Source organism: Arvicola amphibius, chromosome 14 (assembly GCF_903992535.2).
Source record: "Arvicola amphibius chromosome 14, mArvAmp1.2, whole genome shotgun sequence".
Lineage (NCBI taxonomy): Eukaryota > Metazoa > Chordata > Mammalia > Rodentia > Cricetidae > Arvicola > Arvicola amphibius.
Window position 1 is genome coordinate 20,149,529 of NC_052060.1, and position 20,106 is coordinate 20,169,634.

Genomic DNA, 20,106 nt, shown 5'->3' on the forward strand with positions numbered 1-20,106 from the left:
TCCCCAGTGGCAACAGAAACCGGATGGCTGAGGTCAGTAATCTCTGCCCCAATCTCCCTGTCAAGGTGATCTCTTCCTGTCTTTTTTTTTTTTTTTCCTCTTTCCCTTTTTAACTTTCTTCCCTGCCTCTCCTCAATCCAATGATGGAAGTTAAATCTGGGGTGGATGGGAGTTGGGAGTGTTCATTTCTCTCCCGAATCCAGGTTTGGGTTCCAATTCCTTAGAGCTGCAATTCCAATCCCAGCCCAGAGCTGGGCTGGTGGATAAAAAGCCTCAGGCAATACATGCCTGTCTGAGCGTGGGTTTGGATACATGCTTGCAGTGCCTACAGAAGCCAGAAGAGGGCACCAGATCACTGGATCTGGAGCTACATGAGCTCCTGAGCCTTCTGATGTGGGAGCTGGCAACTGACCTTCTAGCCTCTGTAGGAGTAGGAAGACTCTCAACAACCGAGCCACCTCTCCAGCCCCCTCTTGTGTCGGTCTTGCTGAATAGCCCTCCTGAGGCACACAACAAGAGTGACGGTTTAGACACGAGTGAATGACAGCAGAGTGGTACCGTACCCGTGGTGATGTAGTGGGACGAGCAGGACAGATTGCTGCCCCGGACCTCACTGAAGGAGTACACCGTGATGTTGTACTTAGTGTCACAATCCAAAGCCGAGAGCGTGCAAGCGGGAGCGGTGTCGTTGCACTCCACCACGCTGTACCCAGCTATGGCCTTGGTTTCGTAGAGCTCCGCACCGCGTACAGGAGACCAGGCGATTTCCACTCTGTCGCTGGACACCAACACTGCACTAATGTCGCTAGGACAGCAAGGCGCTGCAAGCAGGAGCCCAGAGGGGGGATATTGAGTCTTGACAGCCCTATGGCCAGCCCTCCTCCACTGCCTGATCAGCTTCAACCTCCACCTCATTCCCACTGCACCTGGGCAGATCCTCACTGTGACACCCAAGGGCGCATAAGATCTCCCAGGTCTGTACCTGACCTTTGCTCTCACTTTGCTATAGACTTTTGGTCTCTCTGCTAGAAAACCTGATCTCTTCTGCCTGGTAAAGTCGTACTGAGTCTGAGTCCTCAGCCCCTGTCAGTCTGTTAGACCCTAAACCAGATAAAGATGGGGTTTGAGTGTACAGAGATGAGGGTTGTACGAGCAGCTCTTAAAGGAGGCCGAAAGAACCCCACCGACGAATATCTAGTCCAGCTAGAGATTTCTCCGTCTTTCCCACCTACATTCCATCTGTTCTTGAACTCCCAGTCAAGGCCACTCCTGTGCTCCTTGAGACCTTGTTGGCTGCCTCTTCTAAGTTCCCAAAGCACCAATTATTCAGATCCCTCACCCTGATAGAATTTATCATAATCCGCCCTTAGAACACTTTACAATTATAATACTCTATAAATAATTCATCTCAAGGCGCCCACTCAACTGTTCTCTAAAGATCTAGTATCTTTCTATGCTACTAGCACTGGGATTAGCGCTGATGACAGTGGAAATAGATAGAGCACATCCCCTGCCCCCACCCCGACAGATCCAAGCCAAGAGAAGGAGGATGGCAATTATGGTCACCAAGCTAACAGATGCTAACAGTGACATGATGATACTAATAAAAATAGTGGCATTCCGCTTTATCACATATGAAGACCTGTGTTGTTATTGTCTGTCCCATTGTGCTGTGGGGGAAAGATGCTGAGGGAATTTAGGCACAAATCATTATCCTACTGTATAAGTGAGGTAGAGTCAAGTTTGGACTTCATTTTAGGTGTCCTACTACAGAGCTCTCCACACCACGAAGCATCTGTCATGTCCAGGGAAGGACTGTGATCCTGAAATGGAGGAACTGTGGCCCCTCAGGGCCTCAAACAGGCCTGAGGTCTGAGTGAGAACGTTGTGGAAGGCTCAGGTTTTCAGGGGAGGGTTGAACGAATGCCTTTCCCCTCCATTCCCACTTCTCATCCTTGCGTTCTGGTTAGACTGGGTCTCCAAAGCCAGCTCATCCCTACTCTGGAAAGAACGTGAGACGAGGGCTTTTAACAGCGATTCTCGGTCCTCAAACAGCTCCCAGATGGAGAAGTGGTACGTACAAGAGGTTATTCATCCTGTTGCTGAGTTTACCAAACGCAGAATCCCCGTTGCCAGCATCGACCGTGACTTACCTGTGGTGTAGTTGAACACGTCGCCCAGGGGGCTCTGCCCTGCGGTGTTATAGGCAAATACGCTAATGAAGTACGTGAAGCCGCACTCAGACAGGAAGTGGCACCGAGTGAGGGAGGTATTGCAGTGTACTTCCAGGCCATCGTCACTCTTCACGAACGCCACGTAGTAATCACCCAGCTCTACGTTAGACCAAGCCACAGACAAGTGACCAGGGGGCGCTTCTTGGATCGTCACTCTTCCAGGTGCACAAGCCACTAGGAAACAACCGAAAAGAAGCAGTCATGTGACTGTTGCAGGAGCCTTTTCTTTGCATCTTGGCAGTTATCTGAGATGTCAAGACAACCCAGATCGGCAGCTCTGAGTTCTGTAACAGATTGAGTTTGCTGCAAAACATGCAGAACCGTGTACCAGAAACACTGGGAGATATTTTTGTAGAAACAAAGACTATGCAAAACACCAATGATCTCTCTTAATTCTTTCATCATAATGAATGTTATTTGAAATGCTAGGCCATTGGAAGTGGTTGTTTGAAGTGGGTCTCCTGTACCTCAGGCTTCAGTAAGACTTACTAGATATCCCAAGGATGACCTTGAGCTTCTGATCATCTTGCCTGCAGCTCCTAGACGTCTGGGTTACAGATGTGAACCACCACACCAGTTTTTTATGTGCTTCTGGGGGTCAAATCCAGGGCTGTGTGCATGTTAGACAAACACTTTACCAACCAACCTATAACCCCAGCATAGGCCATGGGAGTTTGGGAGTCAACTTTAGATGTGTGGATTTTGTCAGGGGTGTGTGTGTGTGTGTGTGTGTGTGTTAATCCCAGTATTTGGGAGGCAGAGGCAGGAGGATCTCTGTGAGTCTGAGGCCAGCCTGTTCTACAGAGTAAGTTCCAGGACAGCTAGGACTATATAAAGAGACTCTGTCTAAGGAAGAAAGTGTGGATTTTCATTTTTAGAATATTTATGGAGAGATATTGACTTTATTCAGTGATGAGAGCCAAACAGTAAATATCTGTAAGTTACTTTTTTTGAGGTAAAAAATAGACCCATTATGTCTTCTGCTAACACCTTCTTTTACTTTCACAATAATTACCATTTCACAAAAGAAGCCCACAGAGGATCAGTGAGTTGTCCCAGATAATACAGCTAGAAAGGTAAGGTATGGTTTGAATAAGCACAACCCCTATATGCTCATACATTTGAATGTTTAGTCACCAGGGAGTGGCACGTTTGAGAAGGCTTAGGGGGTGTGGCCTTGTTGGAAGAAGTGTGTCGTTGAGGGTGGGATTTGAGGTTTCAAAAGCCCACGCCAGGCCAAGTTCTCAGGTACTGCTATAGTGCCGCGTGTGCCACCAAGTTCCCTGCCCTGACGATAACAAACTAAGCCTCTGAAACTGTCAGCCAGCCTCCAGTGAAATGCTTCCCTCTGTGAGAGTTGCCATGGTGACGGCGTCTCCCCACGGGAGGAGTGACTAAGACATGGGGTAACGGGGTCTTTCTGGGGGTTTCGTGCAAAGCCACGATAGATAGAGTGGAGAGTTCTGGCCGAAGCCTTCTATGCACTCAGTGGCAGGACACCCCAGAGCCCATTCTGTCTCCAGAGAACACATAGTTAAAATGCTAGATGCTCAGACGAGTTCCAAAGCAAACAATAAACGCAACTTGGTGCAAACCAAGGAGATGTGTTCAGATGCTCTCAATTTTTATTTCACACGATGCTGCACTCTCTCTTCCACAGACACCGATCTCCCTGACTAATGTTGCTTGGGTTTTTCTGTCAAGGCAATAGTTCTTTTATCTAAGACCAGCATGGACCGAAGTCTTGTGAAGGAATGATTTCAAGTGAAGGGTATCCATCTAATCCGCAAGCTTTCAAAAGTTTTGTCCTATAGGACTATATAGGACTAATTAACTACTATAGACTTAATTACATAGAGTTCACATTTGGGGGCCCTAGGAAACTATAATCCTTTCTAACATAGTTCTTCTGTTGATAACTCATGATCAATACCGATTATGTCACACCCACACTACAGTGGTAAACTCCTGGACCAGGAAGGGCAAGACCTGAAAGTGGGAAGGACTCTTTCGGCAGCACTTAACACCGCCAACATGTTGAAAATCAATTGGGGAGCTTTTAAAGACTATTCTATTGAGACTCTATTCCCAGAAATCCCAATTTAACTGGTCCTGGTGAGACCTGGGTACTTAGATTTTATGAGCATCCCCGAGATGCTTTTGCTGTGCATATGAATTTAAAAACACAGAATAGTTCTTCCCTGTATTATATTTCTCACTCAGAATGTCTGTGTCATTGAAGTGTTCATCTCTCCCTTCACCCTCGGCCACTCTGTCTTCAGGGTCACTTTTTTTGTACCTGCTACACGAACTTGTAATTGTCAAAAGAGAAGTCTAATCACCTAGCTTGTGCCCTTAGTTTAATGTAACTCTAAGAAGTTGTGGATCTGAGGGTTTGACTATGTTTCTCCCCTTGAAGAAGAGAGGACATCAGTTTGGGGGAGCTCCAGGACTCTGTTTAGGTCTTTTTCACCTTCCAGAGACATAGTTCTGATCATTGAATAGAGTGGACATTGTTACATTGTCTTCAGCCCAGAGGATGGCGGTCAGGCAAGCGTGAGCGCAGATCTCGGCTGCACTGGAAGAAAACAGCCTTCAGTGGCCCTGAGCTTCAGCTTTGTATCTAAAAGGAAGAGTCAGGCCAGACCTGGGGGTGCATGCCTGTGATCGCAGCACTCAGAGATAGAAGCTGCAAGGTCAGGAGTGCAAGGCCAGACTCAGCTACAGAAGTGACTCTGAAGCCAGCCTGAGCTTCATTAGACCCTGATTCCAACAAACAGGCAAAAAATGGTAAAAAGAAGAGACAACTCACAAAATTATCCCGAGACTTAAGTAGTGTAATTATGGTGCCTGAGATATAGTAGATCCCACTAAATGTTAGCTCCACCTCCCCAGACCTCCACGTTTGTGTCTTTACATCTCCACCAAGAATAAAACTCGGGAAATACCAAAACACATTCAGATCTAGAAATCTCTTTAGTTTTAAGAAGAGCTCCTACCAAGTCTTTATTATGAAACATGTCAAGAAGAGACAGGGACTGGGGAGACGATTTTCTCTTCAGCCATGAGGACACAAGTTCAAATCCCTAGAATCACACAAAATCTGAGCATGGCTGCACATGCGTGTGAGCCCAGCATCTGTAGATGGAGACAGGCAGAGCTTCCAGACTCAATGGCCAAAAAGCACCTTCTGGCTCAATGAGAGATGGTTGATTCCTTGCCAAGGCCAGAAGGTGAGCCTGGCAGGGGAGGATACCAGTCGTCTTGCTCTGGCCTCTGTGAGGCTGCCAGCATCCTCATACATACATTCGTGTGCACACATACCACACACGCACTTACACACATGAAGGAGCAGTTAGTTACGTGTAATATGAAGAGCTGTAAATAAAAACTGGATCATAGAATTTTCAAAACTTTAAAAAATTAAAACAGCAAGCAGTTACAGCATTGAACACCTTAGCCCCAGCTGTCGTAGGAGGCTCTCTGGAGCCCTGGAATTCAGATCAGTCTGGACAGCAAGGCGAGACTTTGTCTCAAAAAGTAAAATAAAATAGCATCTAATGAAATCAGAGAAAGATGAAAAAGAAAAAAGAATGAGGGGCTGGAGAGATGGCTCAGTGGTTAAGAGCACTGGCTGCTCTTCCAGAGGACCCAGGTTCAATTCTCAGCACCCACATGGCAGCTCACAACTGTCTGTAACTCCAGTTACGGGGGCTCCAACACCCTCACACAGACATACATTACATGTAGGGAAGACACCAATGTACATAAAATAAATACATTTTTTAAAAAGGAAAAAGAACAAAAGACAGGAATAGAGGCCAAGCCTGTGAATAGACAGCGAAGTACTGTTTAGCAATCTATAAGACATGCTTCTCTGTCGGTATTATTTAGTCACCGAAATCCCCAGCTCAATACTTTCATTTAGGCCAGGGTTAGCTTTCCTTTTTCTTTTTTAAAAAGGTTTATTATTATTATTATTATTATTATTATTATTATTATTATTATTTTATATTGTGTGTGTAATGTGCTGGGGGAGGGTGCCTCAGCACGAATGTGGAAGGCAGAGCCAACTTTGTGGAGCTGGCCTCCTTATACCTCTGTGTGGGTTCCTGGATTGAACTCAGGTTTGTGCAGCAAGCATTTTTACCCTCTGAGCCATCCTGACAGCCTCTCTTTTCTTTGCTTTCAGACAAGGTCTTGCTAGGCAGCCCTGGCTGGTTTAGTACTCAGTACGGTATGTAGCCCAGCCTGACCTCAAACTCGCGGCAGCCTCCCAAATGTTGGGATTACAAATATGTGTCCATCTTAGACCAGACTTGGTTTGTCACTGCCTCCAGAAGGTTTTAGAAACTTGCTGGGGATTTCTGTTCCCCGCATGCAGCCACTCTGATCACCAGCCCTGCAGGGCTTTCGATCTTTCTAGCATACCAGTCTTCAGGGTCGCGGCAGAGGAGGACCAGCTGGAGCCAGCGTCATTGCTGGCTGAGACAGAAATCAGGTACTCGGTTCCGCACTGCAGGGAACTGAGGCTGCAGGAACTGAGAGCCGTGCTGCAGCTCCGCTGGGAAGACTCGCTGGACGCCATCACTGTGTAGCTGAACGCTCCTTCTGTTGGTGTCCAGGAAACAGATGCCTTCAAGGCCCCGCTATCAAAGAGGACTTGAATGTTGGCAGGGGCGCGAGGACCTGTGTTTTTGAGAAACAAGAACCTGTGTAAGATTTAGCTTAGTAATATTGAGGTCTTCAGGAGATACGAGACCCTAGTAGCTAGATAACGTTAAGTTGTTCAAAGCATAAAATTGGGACTTAGTGTATCTGGGAACTGGTAACATAACGGCCATTACTGTGCAAAATTATTCTTAGCTATGCAACTTTGATCATATTACTTATCTTTTTTCTTTTCGTTTGTAAAAATTGATTTAAGAGCACATTTAACATATAACCGGCATTAAAAAGCATATTTTGAATACATGAATATATCACCTAACAACTGGTGATAAATAACATTGGAGAAGCCTAGGATGGTGGTATAATTCCAGCCCTTGGGATGCAGAAGGAGGAACATTGGAAGTTCACATCGACCTGTGCTACATAGTGAGACTCTGTGTCAGAAAGACCAAGCAACCAGCCGAACAAGAACAAAATGAGTTTATATATGTGAGTATGTTATCACACAGTAGGTCAAATGCTTTCTCTATGATTGGCCCATGAAGCTAAGCATATCACTTCTTAGACTGGGAAAGCAGCTCCATAGTAAAGTGTTTGCCAAGCATGAGGTGGCGGGGAGCAAGGTTCAATATCCGTTTCCACCCCCCACACACACACTTGTAGTTTTGACCTCTGGCTACTTTTAGTATTAGCAGTTTTTAGTTCACAATCATTTCTGGAGAAGCAAACGTTCCATTCTAAATCAAAGCATAGGAAAGCCTCAAGCAGACATTCACACATGAAGGTATTCCTCTAGTGGCTCCCAAACCCTATCCCCTCATCCTTATAAACATGCCTGAAAGTCTTCATGGCTAAACCATTTATAAACCTGGAGGACTGAGGCAGCCAGATGGCTCAGCTGGTGAAGGCGCTGGGGGCCAAGTCTGTCGACCTGAGTTCACATGGTGTAAGGAGAGAACTGACACATGCAAGCTTGTCCCTTGACCTTCGCATGTGTGTCGTGGCATGAAACACACACGCACACGCACATACATGCACATGCGTGCGCACGCGCGCACACACACAAAAAGTATAGAAAACTACTTTTTTAAAAAACCAGAGGACGTGTGCTCATGAGGAAAAGTGGACCTCAGTTCTCCTGGGGGGAACCTGTGTTGCGAAGACATCTTAGTGGACCTCGGAACACTGCCTGGAGGGCTTTCGCGGAGCACATGCTCTGCACACATCTCCACGGAAGAGCCACTGATAGCTGACGGCTTCCATAGGAGGGCAGGGCCCCTGGTAGTCGACTAAACTCCGACAATCTTACAGCCGAGAGTATAGAGGCATCACAAATTGGACTTGCTGGATTATCTGTTTTAACCTTGTTTTAAATGATTTATTTTTATTTTATATGCATGGGTGTTTTGCCAGTGTGTATGTTTGTATGAGAGCGTTGGGTTACAGACAGTTGTGAGCTGCCATGTGTGTGGTGGGAATTGAGCCTGGGTCCTTCGAAAGAGTAGTCAGTGCTCTTAAACACTGAGCTCTCCCTCCAGTCCCTGCTGGATTATTTTATTTTAAAGGGGGTGGCTAGAGAGATAAGAACATTTGCTGCTCTCCCAGAAGATTGTGTGTGTGTCTGTGTGTGTGTGTGTGTGTGTGTGTGTGTAGATTCCCAGCATTTACATAATGGCTCACAGGTGTAACTTCAGTTCCAGGGGAATCTGACACCCTCTTCTGACCTCAGGCAGTCTGAATTTTGAAATTCTCAAAAATCTAATGGAGCAGTGGTGGCATAGGACTTTAATCCCAGCACTCAGGAGGCAGAGGAAGGCAGGTCGAGGCCAGCCTGGTCTACAAAGTGAGTTCTGGGACACAGAAAAACACTGTCTCAAACCAAAAACAAAAACAAAAACAAAAAACAAAAAAACAAAGCAAAACAAAGATAAAAAAAACTATGCAGATGCTCTCTCCTATGCACACTGGACCCACATACGTCCTAGCAACGTTCTCTGTTACACATGTCTGTAATGGCCGAGTTATGCATCTTTGGACAAGGTCAGTTCTTTGGGTGCAGAAATCGCTTTGTTTCCTTTTGGAATTCCAGTAGCTAAATATTTGTAAGAAGATGAGGTGAGGAAAGAGAAGGGAAGGAGGAAGGGGAGAAGCAAGGAGAGGAAAGGGCAGAGAAGGGACCAGGGCAGGCAAGCCACTAAAAGGCCCAGGAAGGCTCATTTGGCACAAATACCCCGAGGCATCAAGCCAGCTGTGAATCACCTTGGGGCTACTCGCCATCCTTTCCCCTATATGAGTGCTGTATAAGGCAACCATCTCTTCTCCCTGAATCTCTGCCTGGCTCATAAGCAATTAGACTCCCATTCCAAACTCAGAGAATGTTGAAGAGACTATTTCTGGTTTCTTTCTGCCTTTCCTGGGTCCTCTTCTAAGAGATAAAACAGCAGCTCTGGTTAAGTTGGTGAAAGTCTGGCATTTATTTTACACACACACACACACGCACGCGCACGCACGCACGCACACACACACGCGCGAATGCTCCCTTGCTCCCTGATTCTTCAGGCTCACTCTAACAGTTGAATTTGGACTTCCGGCGCTTAGGAGCACTTCCCCCCTTCCTCAGTGTTCCCAGGATGGAAGGATGCTGACGTGTTGTGAACTATGTCTGAAACACACTCTCATGTCAAGCACGGGCACAGCAGAACTCTTTCTGTGACTGTGCCCGGAACAGCGCGGGCTTTAGGTTGGCGCACACTCACTAAATATCTGGAATGAATGAATTCCTGTTCTTTCTTGTTTAAACTGTTGGCTTGAATGCAGGAGAGAAAGAAGCAGGGAATGTTTTAGTTGATCCAACAAGACCAGGAATGTACAAGGAAGGATTGGTCAACCTAACAAGAGCCCGCCCCTTCTACGATCCGGAATTTGCAAGCGGCAGCAGCGGACTTGACTAGCAGAGGGGGAGGTGCCGCGCTCCCCATCACGGCGAGCGTTTGAACTGCTGCCGAGGAATAGTCAAGGCACTATAAATAACTTCATAATAAATTTAAACAGCTGTAGCCAGCTGCTCCGTACTCATCACTTTGCAGTGATCTCCACGACTGCGATACGCAGCCCCCTCATTAATCAAAAACGAGATTGTTCAGAGCTGAGCTGAGGCGTCCTTACTGGTTCTCTGGTTGCAGGTGGAGTCGTCTCCAGGGACTCCATTGGCATTCCAGGCATAGGCCTTTATAGTATAGAGAGTCCCGGCATCCAAGCTGCTGAAGGTCAAGGAGGTGTTTGTAGTATTCTCCTTCCAAATTCTCCCCAAGCCATTGGCTCGCATGACAGACACAGAGAAGCCGATTGCCATATAGACGGCATCCCACTTCACAAGGATGGAGTCTGGACTTGGAGAGCCAACTTCCAGAACGGGTGCCGCCAACACTGTTAGTAAAAACAAAATGAAACCACGAACGCGTTTTATAGAACTCTGTAGAGAATAATTCAGATTATCGAGGAATAAATAAATGCAGGCGATTCTCTCTATTATTCATATTATAACGGCAGAGTTCCATTTAATAATTGCTCATTGGATCTGAGGATGTAGCCCGGTGGCAGAGTGCTTGTCTGACCATGGAGGCCCAGGGCCACTCCACATGAGACTTTTAGGAAACCTATTTAAGTGTATACTAGTAAGAAATGATTTGGCAGGAAATGTGGACTCTCAAGCTAGGAGTGGTGGTGTGCACTTATAATCCCAGCAATCAGGAAGCCGAGGCAGGAGAATTGCTTTGCTTTGAGTTTAAGGCCAGGTTAGGCAACCCTTTCTCAAAAAATCTGAGGTACAAAGACACTAGAAAACACCAAGCAATATTTTCAACTTGCGGTTGATCAGAGGTTAGATAGAGTATCCATATAAATGAATACAGAAAATGATTATTTTTGTAGGTGTTTTACTCTTTTGGCTTTTTGAGGGGCCCACAACCCCAGCTCCCAAATAAATCACACACGGAAACTTTTTTTGTTTGTTTTTCGAGACAGGGTTTCTCGGTAGCTTCGGAGCCTGTCCTGGACCTAGCTCTTGTAGACCAGGCTGGCCTCGAACTCACAGAGATCCGCCTGCCTCTGCCTCCCGAGTGCTGGGATTAAAGGCGTGCGCCGCCACCGCCCGGCTGGAGGCTTATTCTTAATTATAAATGCCTGGCCTTAGCTTTGTTTGTTGCTAGCCAGCTTTTCTTAACTTGAATTATCTCAACTACCTTTTGCCTCTGGGCGTTTTCTTTTTCTACTTTCCTTCTTACTCCACAGCTGGCTGGGTAATTGGCCCCTGACTTCACCCTCTCTTTGTTCTCCTCTTCCTCAGTTCCCCTTCTGTTTACTCTCTCTGACTACCAGCCCCGCCTATCCTTGCTCCCGCCTCGCTATTGGGCGTTCAGCGCTTTATTAGACCATCAGGTGTTTTAGACAGGCAAAGAATCACAGCTTCACAGCGTTAAACAAATGCAGCATAAACAGAAGTCACACACCTGAAAATAACCGTCCCCAGCAGTTTATACTGCTTTAGTATGCAAATTACTTTTATTCATTACTGCTGAGTGAACTCAGAGCCCGTGCATGTCAGGCCAGCGCCCTATGGAACTACACACAAGCCCCGCACAGAGCTGTTCACAAATGTGCCCAGGTGTAACTTTGGTGAAGTGAACTGAATGCTGACGGCAAATCCCCAAACCTTTATTTGTTAATGCATCTGCCATATGCTTAGCGTGCCACCAAATCTGTTCTGGGTGTTCCCTACTTGGCGTGGGTAAAAACAGAAATCCTTTTTCAGGGACTTAAAAGCATTCTACTTTTAAAGTTGCCCAGAAATGGGTTTTAAATCCCGAAGCAAAGTACTAGACATCTAAAGGTCACCTTCTCCACAGATCGCTGAGTTGCAATAACAAAAACAAATGAACAAACAAAAGATGGTGGCTTTGGCCTCTGGGCCGTGCATTGTGGAACTCACGTGTGCACAAACCACACAACACATTTGCAGCGCTGTTGAAACTGATCTGGGTCACAAGCAAACACGCAGACAGCATGAGCATCCGGTTATCTACCTGTCTTCGCCTGCTTTGGAGATGACGCCTGGCTTTGTCCAGAGGCACTGATGGATCTGATGGTGATTCGGTACAAGGTCGCAGCCTTCAGGCCTGTCACAGTGCCTGGGGAACTGGCCACCATGGTCTCAATGACTGTGTCCCCATCTTCAGCTGTGAGCAGGTAACTTGTGGCCCCCGGCACGGCAGTCCACTCTACAGTGATGCTATTGCTGAGTTTTGAATATGCCTGATCAATCGTTGGTATTTCAGGCGCTGAAAGAAGTTATGAAGTTGTGCATTAGCCAGGATGTCCCACAAGGACGACACTTTTCACCACTTCCTCCCTAAGTACATTATTCTGGTGTCTTCCCATGAACGTAAGCTTTGGCTTCATTTTCCAGAGAAGAAAGGAAGCTTGGTGTGGTGATGCACACCTGTGGTCCAGCTACGTAAGAGGTGGAGGCAGGAGGATGAAATTAAGGCCAGTCTGGATAACTTAACAAGACTCTGTCTCAAAATTTAAAATAACGATGATTATGACTATAATAGGTATTAGAATGTAGTTTAGTGGTGGAACACTTGCCTACCATACATTAAGCCCCTGGACTCAATGTCCAATATCACAAAGAAGAAAGAAAAGAACAGAGGGGCTGATGCCAGGGCTCAGAAGGCTTGCCAACAAACCTGACTAGCGAGTTTGATCCCTGGGATCCATGTGTTAGAGCTGAGAACTGACATCTGAAGTCTGCTAACCTCTACATGGGCATTGTAACACACAGGTGCACACACCACACAGAGCATGCATGCATACTACATACACACATATCACACACACAGAGAGCATGCATACACCACACACATACACAGAGACACAGAGCCATGCATACACCACACACATACACACACACACACACACACAGAGGCATGCATACACCACACACACACACACACAGAGGCATGCATACACCACACACACACACACAGAGCCATGCATATAGTACATACACACACATACCACATACACACAACACAGAGGCATGCATACACCACAAACACACACATGCACGCACACATATACTACACAGACATGCATGCACACCACACACACACTCATACTACATACACACACAGAGGCATGCACACACACCACACATAGGCACAACACACACAGACACACCACATACACACATGCAGGCACACATGCACAAATAAGTAATAACTGTCATTTTAGTAATTTAATAAGTTAAATTACTATAAATAAATTAGACATTTAATAAATGTCAAATAAGTAAATGTCATTTTTAAAATACAAAAAAAAAGAGTAGAAAGAGACAAAGAAAGAGGGGGGAGTCTAGGGGGAACAACTGTTTGCAAAAGCCAGCCAGAGCACAGCCGTCACTGGCCAGCTGCCTGGGGGCCACTTGTACTTTCTAGGCTTTTAAGTTAGGGAGTATGAGTGGAAAGAGGTTGTGGGAAAGAGCTTTGAGAAGGGGCAGAAGACAATGGCGGGGCTTTATTCTAGAGGGTTCCACTCTGGTTTGGTATTCTGTGAGTTTCCAAGGCTGCTTTGTCATGGCTGTCCTTCCCTGCCCCCACACAGGCAGCACTGCTGCCAGCTGGGCCCTCCGTGGCCACCTCTCTCTGCCTGTGGTCGCTTTCTAATGAGTCTGCACATTTCCCAAGTGGGCTCTAACCTAACAGAGGAAGGAGGAGAACCAAGTGCTTTGTTACTCTTGGGGCAGAACAATTTCCAGTTTCTTCTATATACAAGAAAATTAACTTTATTCTTCCTTTGTCTATCAGAATATATGCCTCAGTGTTAAGTCTTAGATACCGAAGCCCTTCGGGGCTGTCTGCAGTTCACCATGGGAATGATAATGTTTATGTCATAAGCATGCAGGAGAGCCCTCTGTCTGCAGTTCACCATGGGAGTGGGAATGTTTATGTCATGAGCATGCATGCAGGAGAGCCCTCTGCTTCCAATACAGGGTGGAACATGCAGTGTGAGATTCAGATCTACCACTTCAGAACACCCGGAGCCACACACACACACACACACACAGCACATGCACACAGACACACACACACACACACAATGTCCTGTGTCTTGTAAGAAATCCAAGCAGAAGAGCTCAACAAATATATGTTGGGTCTTTAATTCTGAAACTGGCTCCCTCCTGTTAATGTGAATGTACTCTATTTGTTGAACACAGTCACCCTATGCCAATTTCACAGCTGAAGGGCAAGCCAGACATGGCGGTGCATGCTTGTGACCCAGCACTTGGGAGGTTGAGGCAGGAGGATCTCAAGACTGAGGCCCAACTGGGCTACATAGACCCTATCTCAAACAAATAACCAACCAAACAAACCACCACAACAAACCAAAGCCAGATATAGCATGCAAGCCTGCAATTTCAGCACGGGGGGAGGGGAGTATGGTGGTGGGGGTCCTCCTCAACTACATAAAGGGTTGGAGGAGATCAGTCTATTTACAACCCTATCTCAAAAACAGCCACCGAAGAAATCCAAAACCAGTCAGTCAGCCAACCAACCTCCCAAAACCAACCACATGAAGAGGTAAGAAGACAGAATAAAAACCTAGGGGTTTGCCAGCATCAACTCTCCTTGGCTTCCCTTCAGCCAAACCTCTAGGTACACAATACAACCTTCGCTTTCTGTCTCTGTAGTCAAGAGAGCTCGTGTTGGCAGTGACTCAGAAATCCCCAGGCTGTAAAAATGAACAAAGTCTCCAGTGTTCTTTGGCCAGATACTTCTGGAACATCATCCAGGAGTATCTCTGTCACAGAAAGAAAACTGTGCTGCTCATATATGCTGGGGAGGGTTGGGGGCCTGGTGGCCTTTTGCCAGTGAAGCTGATTCTGCAGGAAGAGTGGATGCCCCTTCTGGCCCCTCAGAACAAAAGGACCCAGTAGGGCTCCCCCCCACCCCCTATCTCTCATCTGCACACCCTCCCACCCCACCTCCTCGAGTCATTTCCCTGTGGTCTGTGCCTCCTTTCTTCTCATGTTCTGGTGTCTCTCAACACCTTCTGTTTCCTCTGTCCTCCAGCTTATCTTAGTGCCTGTGATAGATAGGCCTGCTCGTTGGAATGGACAAACTTCCTGGGAAAGTGACCAGCTGCAGACATAGAAGGCCCGAGGCTGCACTATGGAGAAGAGCTCAAAGGCCAGCATGCGCAGATGATCGTCCCACAGGCGGCCATACTGCCTGAGGACCCCACATTGTGCCCCAGCGAACTGAGCAATGAAGGAGTCCCCATAGGAAGCGCTATCGGCAGAATGAGGACCAGGGTCAGAAAAACATCAAAGAATTTGGACGCAGGAGTTCTAGGTTTAAGGCCTGGCTCTGCTTTGTACTTCTGTGTCTGAGTAACCGTGAGACATTTAAGTTCTTTTAGTTTCCTCCTTGAGAAAGCTGGGAGACTCACAGTATCTATACTTTAGAAATTACTTGGAAATGTGTAAAATGCCCATAATTTATGATTATTGTAAAGATTTAAAAAAAGTATATGTAAAGGTACTTTGAAAGTGTCTTATTCCTCATAGTGTGTGTGTGTGTGTGTGTGTGTGTGTGTGTGTGTGAGTGTGTGTCTGCCAAGGTTAGCAAGTGTGGATAGGTTTGGAAAAGCCAGATCATACAGCATAGCCATGGGAGGGTTCCAGTGAAAGTAAGATCCTGGGGTGTCTGGGGTGAACACAGGCAGGAGAGAGACAGAGACAGACAGACAGACAGACAGAGACACAGAGAAAGACAGAGACAGACAGCAAGATAGACAAAGACAGAGAGACAGAGTATGTCTGATTCACAGTTGGCTCTCAGGAGATTAGTGCCAGCCACAAAAGTAAATCAACTGAACCCTCTAGAACAGTGGTTCTCCGCCTTCCTAATACTGTGACCCTTTAACACAGTTCCTCATGTTGTGGTGGCCTCAACCATAACACTATTTTCATTGCTACTTCATAGCTGTAATTATGCTACTGTTATGAATCATGATGTAAATGTCTGTGTTTTCTAATAGTCTTAGGCAATCCCTGTGAAAGAGTCATTTGACCCCCAACCCCCAAAGGGTCACAACCTGCAGGTTGAGAGCCTCTGCTCTAGGGGATCTAGCAGAATCCCCGTGTTCATGGGGGAATGGCATGGCAGATGCTCTGAATGGCAGCATTTGCGTATATCAACGCCTGGTGAGCCTGATGTCAGGAGCAAGTGTGATCATCTGTGGGTGCTCAGTTCTAGTGTGGTAGAATGAGACGGGGGGGGGGCAGACTTTGGGGACATTTTTCTCATGAGAGGGATGGGCTGGTAGGTAGATCCTGTGCTATGACAGGTTTCAGCAGACCTTCAAAGAACAGAAGAAGCAAAGCAGCTGTTGAGCCGCTGGGGATGTGGCTCAGATGGTAGAGAGCTCCCCTAGCATGGTGGGGATGTGGCTCAGTTGGTAGAGAGGTCGCCTAGCATGGTGGGGATGTGGCTGAGACCGTAGAGTGCTCACCTAGCTGCTGGAGATGTGGCTCAGATGGTAGAGAGCTCGCCTAGCATGCACAGAGCTTTTGCTTCCCCAGCACTCAGTGTTCGTCTATAATCCGCGTACTTAGGAGGCAGAAGGAGATTGCAAGTTCAAGGTCATCTTTGACTCTACAGTGCATTTTAGGCTAGTCTGGAGGACATAAGACCTTGTCATAAAATAAAGTAAATGCAGGACTTTGGGAAGATAGAGCGTGAAAAGGGACAGTTGAAAGGGACGAAGCTGATTCCAAGGAAGCAGACACAGCTATGACACTGTTTCTCTTTTGAGAATAGGGAGCATCTATTTCTTTACAATAAGAGGCTGGAGATTCTGGTTGTTCCCCTCCACTCTTTTTTGTTGTTGTTGTTGTTCTTATAAAAACAATTTCCTAGAGTGTTTTTTTCCAGTTTATTTATTTTTTATTATCCCACTCTTGGTGCTAGAGGTTGAAGGAATGTTCTCACACAGGCTAAGCAAGCTTCTGTAACTGAGCTTACCACTCCCAAGCTGAATGATGATTAAATTATATTATCATTTAATAATAGCATGTAGTTTTTGTTTTGTTTTCCACCTCCCCCCCCCTTTTTTGTTTTTTTAAGACAGGGTTTCTCTGTGTAACAGCCCTGACTGTTCTGGAACTCACTTTGAAGACCAGGCTGCTCTTAAACTCACAGAGATCCTCCTCCCTCTGCCTCCTGGGCTCTGGGACTAAAGTTGAATTCACCACACTCAGCTGTTTGTTTTCAAGACAGGGTTTCTTTGTGTAGCCCTGGCTGTCCCTGTCTTGGAACTCACTCTGTAGACCAGGCTTGCCTCCACTCAGAGATCCACCTACCTCTGCCTCCCGAGTGCTGAGATTAAAGGTGTGAGTTCCCACCACCCGGCCCAGCTTTAATAATGTTATATTTATCGTTATTAAAATCTGGGGAAGAATGATAGAAATCATGAGCACTATGCTCTCCACTCTCTCAATCTAAAAGAGAGAGAGAGAGAAAGAGAGAGAGAGAGAGAGAGAGAGAGAGAGAGAGAGAGAGAGAGAGAGAGAGAGAGAGCACGAGAATGCTGAGAAGTAGGCACTTCTCGTGTTGATGAAAGGGAAGCCTTAATTCCCTAGGTGTGCATACAGCCACACTGATGCATGCAAAATGAAACCTTTGATTCTCAGCATCTGTGAGTTTGACCAACTCAGAGAATCTAAATCAGCTCAAAGTCCTCAGAGCCCAGGCACAGATCAACAGCAATGCCAAAGCCCAAAGAGAAACAAATACACACACCCAAGATGAAGCCTTCTATACAGTATAAATCAGACCCAGTCTGACTATTGGAAAACCAAGATGAGCCCATTAACAGCATCACTGGCATCCTGACTTCTCTCCAATGGGATGGGTCATGTTGGGACTGAAAGGTCCTAAGGTCTCAGTGGGTCCTGGGACTTTGTAAGGCACAGTGAAGTTTGCTATACCAGGGGCAGATATTTATTTTTTTTGATCACTTATAAACCAAGCAGAGTAGTGTGTGCATGCAGTGTCGGCTTCTCAGGTGACTGAGGCAGGATTGCTAAAGCCTGGGAAAGCAAAGCCAGGCTGATCAACATAGGGATGCATCTCAAATGAAGTAAATAAAACCAATAGTAAAAAATTTTTTACAAAATCATTAGGAATATGATTATATACCCTTTCTCATAGCTTCCTGTACAATCATGAAGGTCTCTCAAGAGTACTATAATAATGATGGGCTAGAGAAATGGCTCAGCAGTTAAGAGCCCTGACTGCTTTTTCAGAGGACTCAGGTTCAATCCCCAGTACTCACACGGTGGTTCACAACCATCTGTAACTCCAGTCCCAGGGGATCTAACATATTCTCTTCTGGCTTTGCTGGGCACCATGTATGCATGTAATACATGGACTCATACATGCAGACAACACACCCACCCATACACATAAACAAATTTAAATTTTTAAAAAGAGTAACATAACGAGTAAAAAAAAATAAAGGAAATGATTTTTAAAAGTCAGCTGTATAGCTGGATGTGGTGGTTCACACCTTTAATCCCAGCACTAGGGAGGCAGAGGCATGGAGATCTCTGAGTTCGAGGGCAGCCTGGTCTACGGAGTGAGTTCCAAGACTTCCAAGACTGCCAAGACTACACAGAGAAATCCTGTCTGGAGAAAACAAAAGAACAAAAACAAAACAAAAACCACAACTGTATGTGTATGGATTTTATGGGCTATTAAAGTGCAGCCATTTGGGCTGGAAAGATGGCTCAGAGGTTAAGAACATTGCCTGATCTTCCAAAGGACCCAAGTTCAACTCCCAGCAACCACATGGTGGCTCACAACCATCTGTAATGAGGTCTGGTGTTCTCTTGTAGCACGCATATATGCAAACAGAATATTGTATCCATAATAAATAAATAAATATTTAAAAAAATAAAATAAAATGCAGCCATTTATTCAATGTAAATTCAATGTAAAAATTCCTAATTATTCTTCATTTTTTGCAATGTTGGCAAACAATAAAAATTGTTCCAGTGTGTACTGAATCTCTGAGAGAGCTGATTGTATATGGTGTTTGCAGATGATTTAAAGCCTATTCAAGGTAAATTCCTATCCTGTGAACTTAGATTTCTAGATGTATGAGGCATGAAAATTTTCTAGAAAAATTACAGTGACCTCCGGTCATTTATTCAAGGAAAAAAATAGTGATTGAAATCCTTTTCAAATAAGGAAACCTTTTTATAGTTCTGAATCACAGTACTGTGTTGATCTCAGGATAAGACTATAGACGGACAAAGCTTTCTCTCTGTCTCTGTCTCTCTCTCTGTCTCTTTCTGGTTTGCTTTTAGCTTTTTGCTTTTTTGAGACAGAATCTCCTGAACCTCAGGCTTGCCCCCATATTTTTATGTAGCCAAAGGTAACCTTGAACATCTGATCGTCCTGCTTCCACCTTCCAAGACCTGGGATTACAAGTGTGCACCGCCATACCTGAACCAGTATTTCTGGTTTTCCCTTCTAATGTCCCAAAGAGAAGGAGGAACATTATATTAGGAGATTGTCTGTGGGCAATTTTAATTTTTGACTGAATAGTGATCACTGCAATAGTTTGTCCACAGCTAACTGGATGGGCAACTCAGAACTGTAGTACAGTTCTCCCTAGCAATACCTTCGAAGGACTTATTTTGTAAATATGGCCCAGTTGATTTGTTTTACTAATTGTGGTCTCTCCAGCACCTTTTACAGTGGTGTTAGCACTGGGTATGCATGCTCAGAAAACGTTGATACTCGCCCTCTAGGATAGTCTTTATAGATGAGGCTAGACCAATCGACAGTGGAAATTAAAATCAAATATAAGAAGAGAAAACTTGCGTGTCAGAAGTTGTTACCTGTTTTGGATGAAATAACCTGAAAAGGAAAATTTAGAAAGTTAGAAGGGTCAGGGAAAACAGCATCTGGGGAAACGAAACGAACACATTGGCCGGAACACAGCGATCACAATGTTTCTGTACACAGTGAGTAACTCTCCGGTTCACCTGAGAGCTTTTCTCTTGAACTCATTTCCCAGCTACCGGATCTACCATAAGGCAATGCTGAAAATGACGCAGAGGCTGGAT

At 45.7% G+C, this 20,106-nt stretch overlaps 1 protein-coding gene across 1 annotated transcript in view; it reads right to left on the bottom strand.

Annotated features, from left to right (window-relative positions):
- Window positions 1-20,106, bottom strand: part of Fndc7 (fibronectin type III domain containing 7) — a 35,440-nt gene that overhangs the window by 14,988 nt on the left and 346 nt on the right. The window contains exons 2-7 of the mRNA XM_038311956.1: window positions 19,879-19,897; window positions 11,987-12,241; window positions 10,071-10,331; window positions 6,666-6,923; window positions 2,154-2,408; window positions 564-821 (exon numbers count right to left, since the gene is read on the bottom strand). Of these exons, the coding sequence (XP_038167884.1) occupies window positions 564-821; window positions 2,154-2,408; window positions 6,666-6,923; window positions 10,071-10,331; window positions 11,987-12,241; window positions 19,879-19,897 (1,306 nt within the window). The remainder of the gene's footprint in view (window positions 1-563; window positions 822-2,153; window positions 2,409-6,665; window positions 6,924-10,070; window positions 10,332-11,986; window positions 12,242-19,878; window positions 19,898-20,106) is intronic.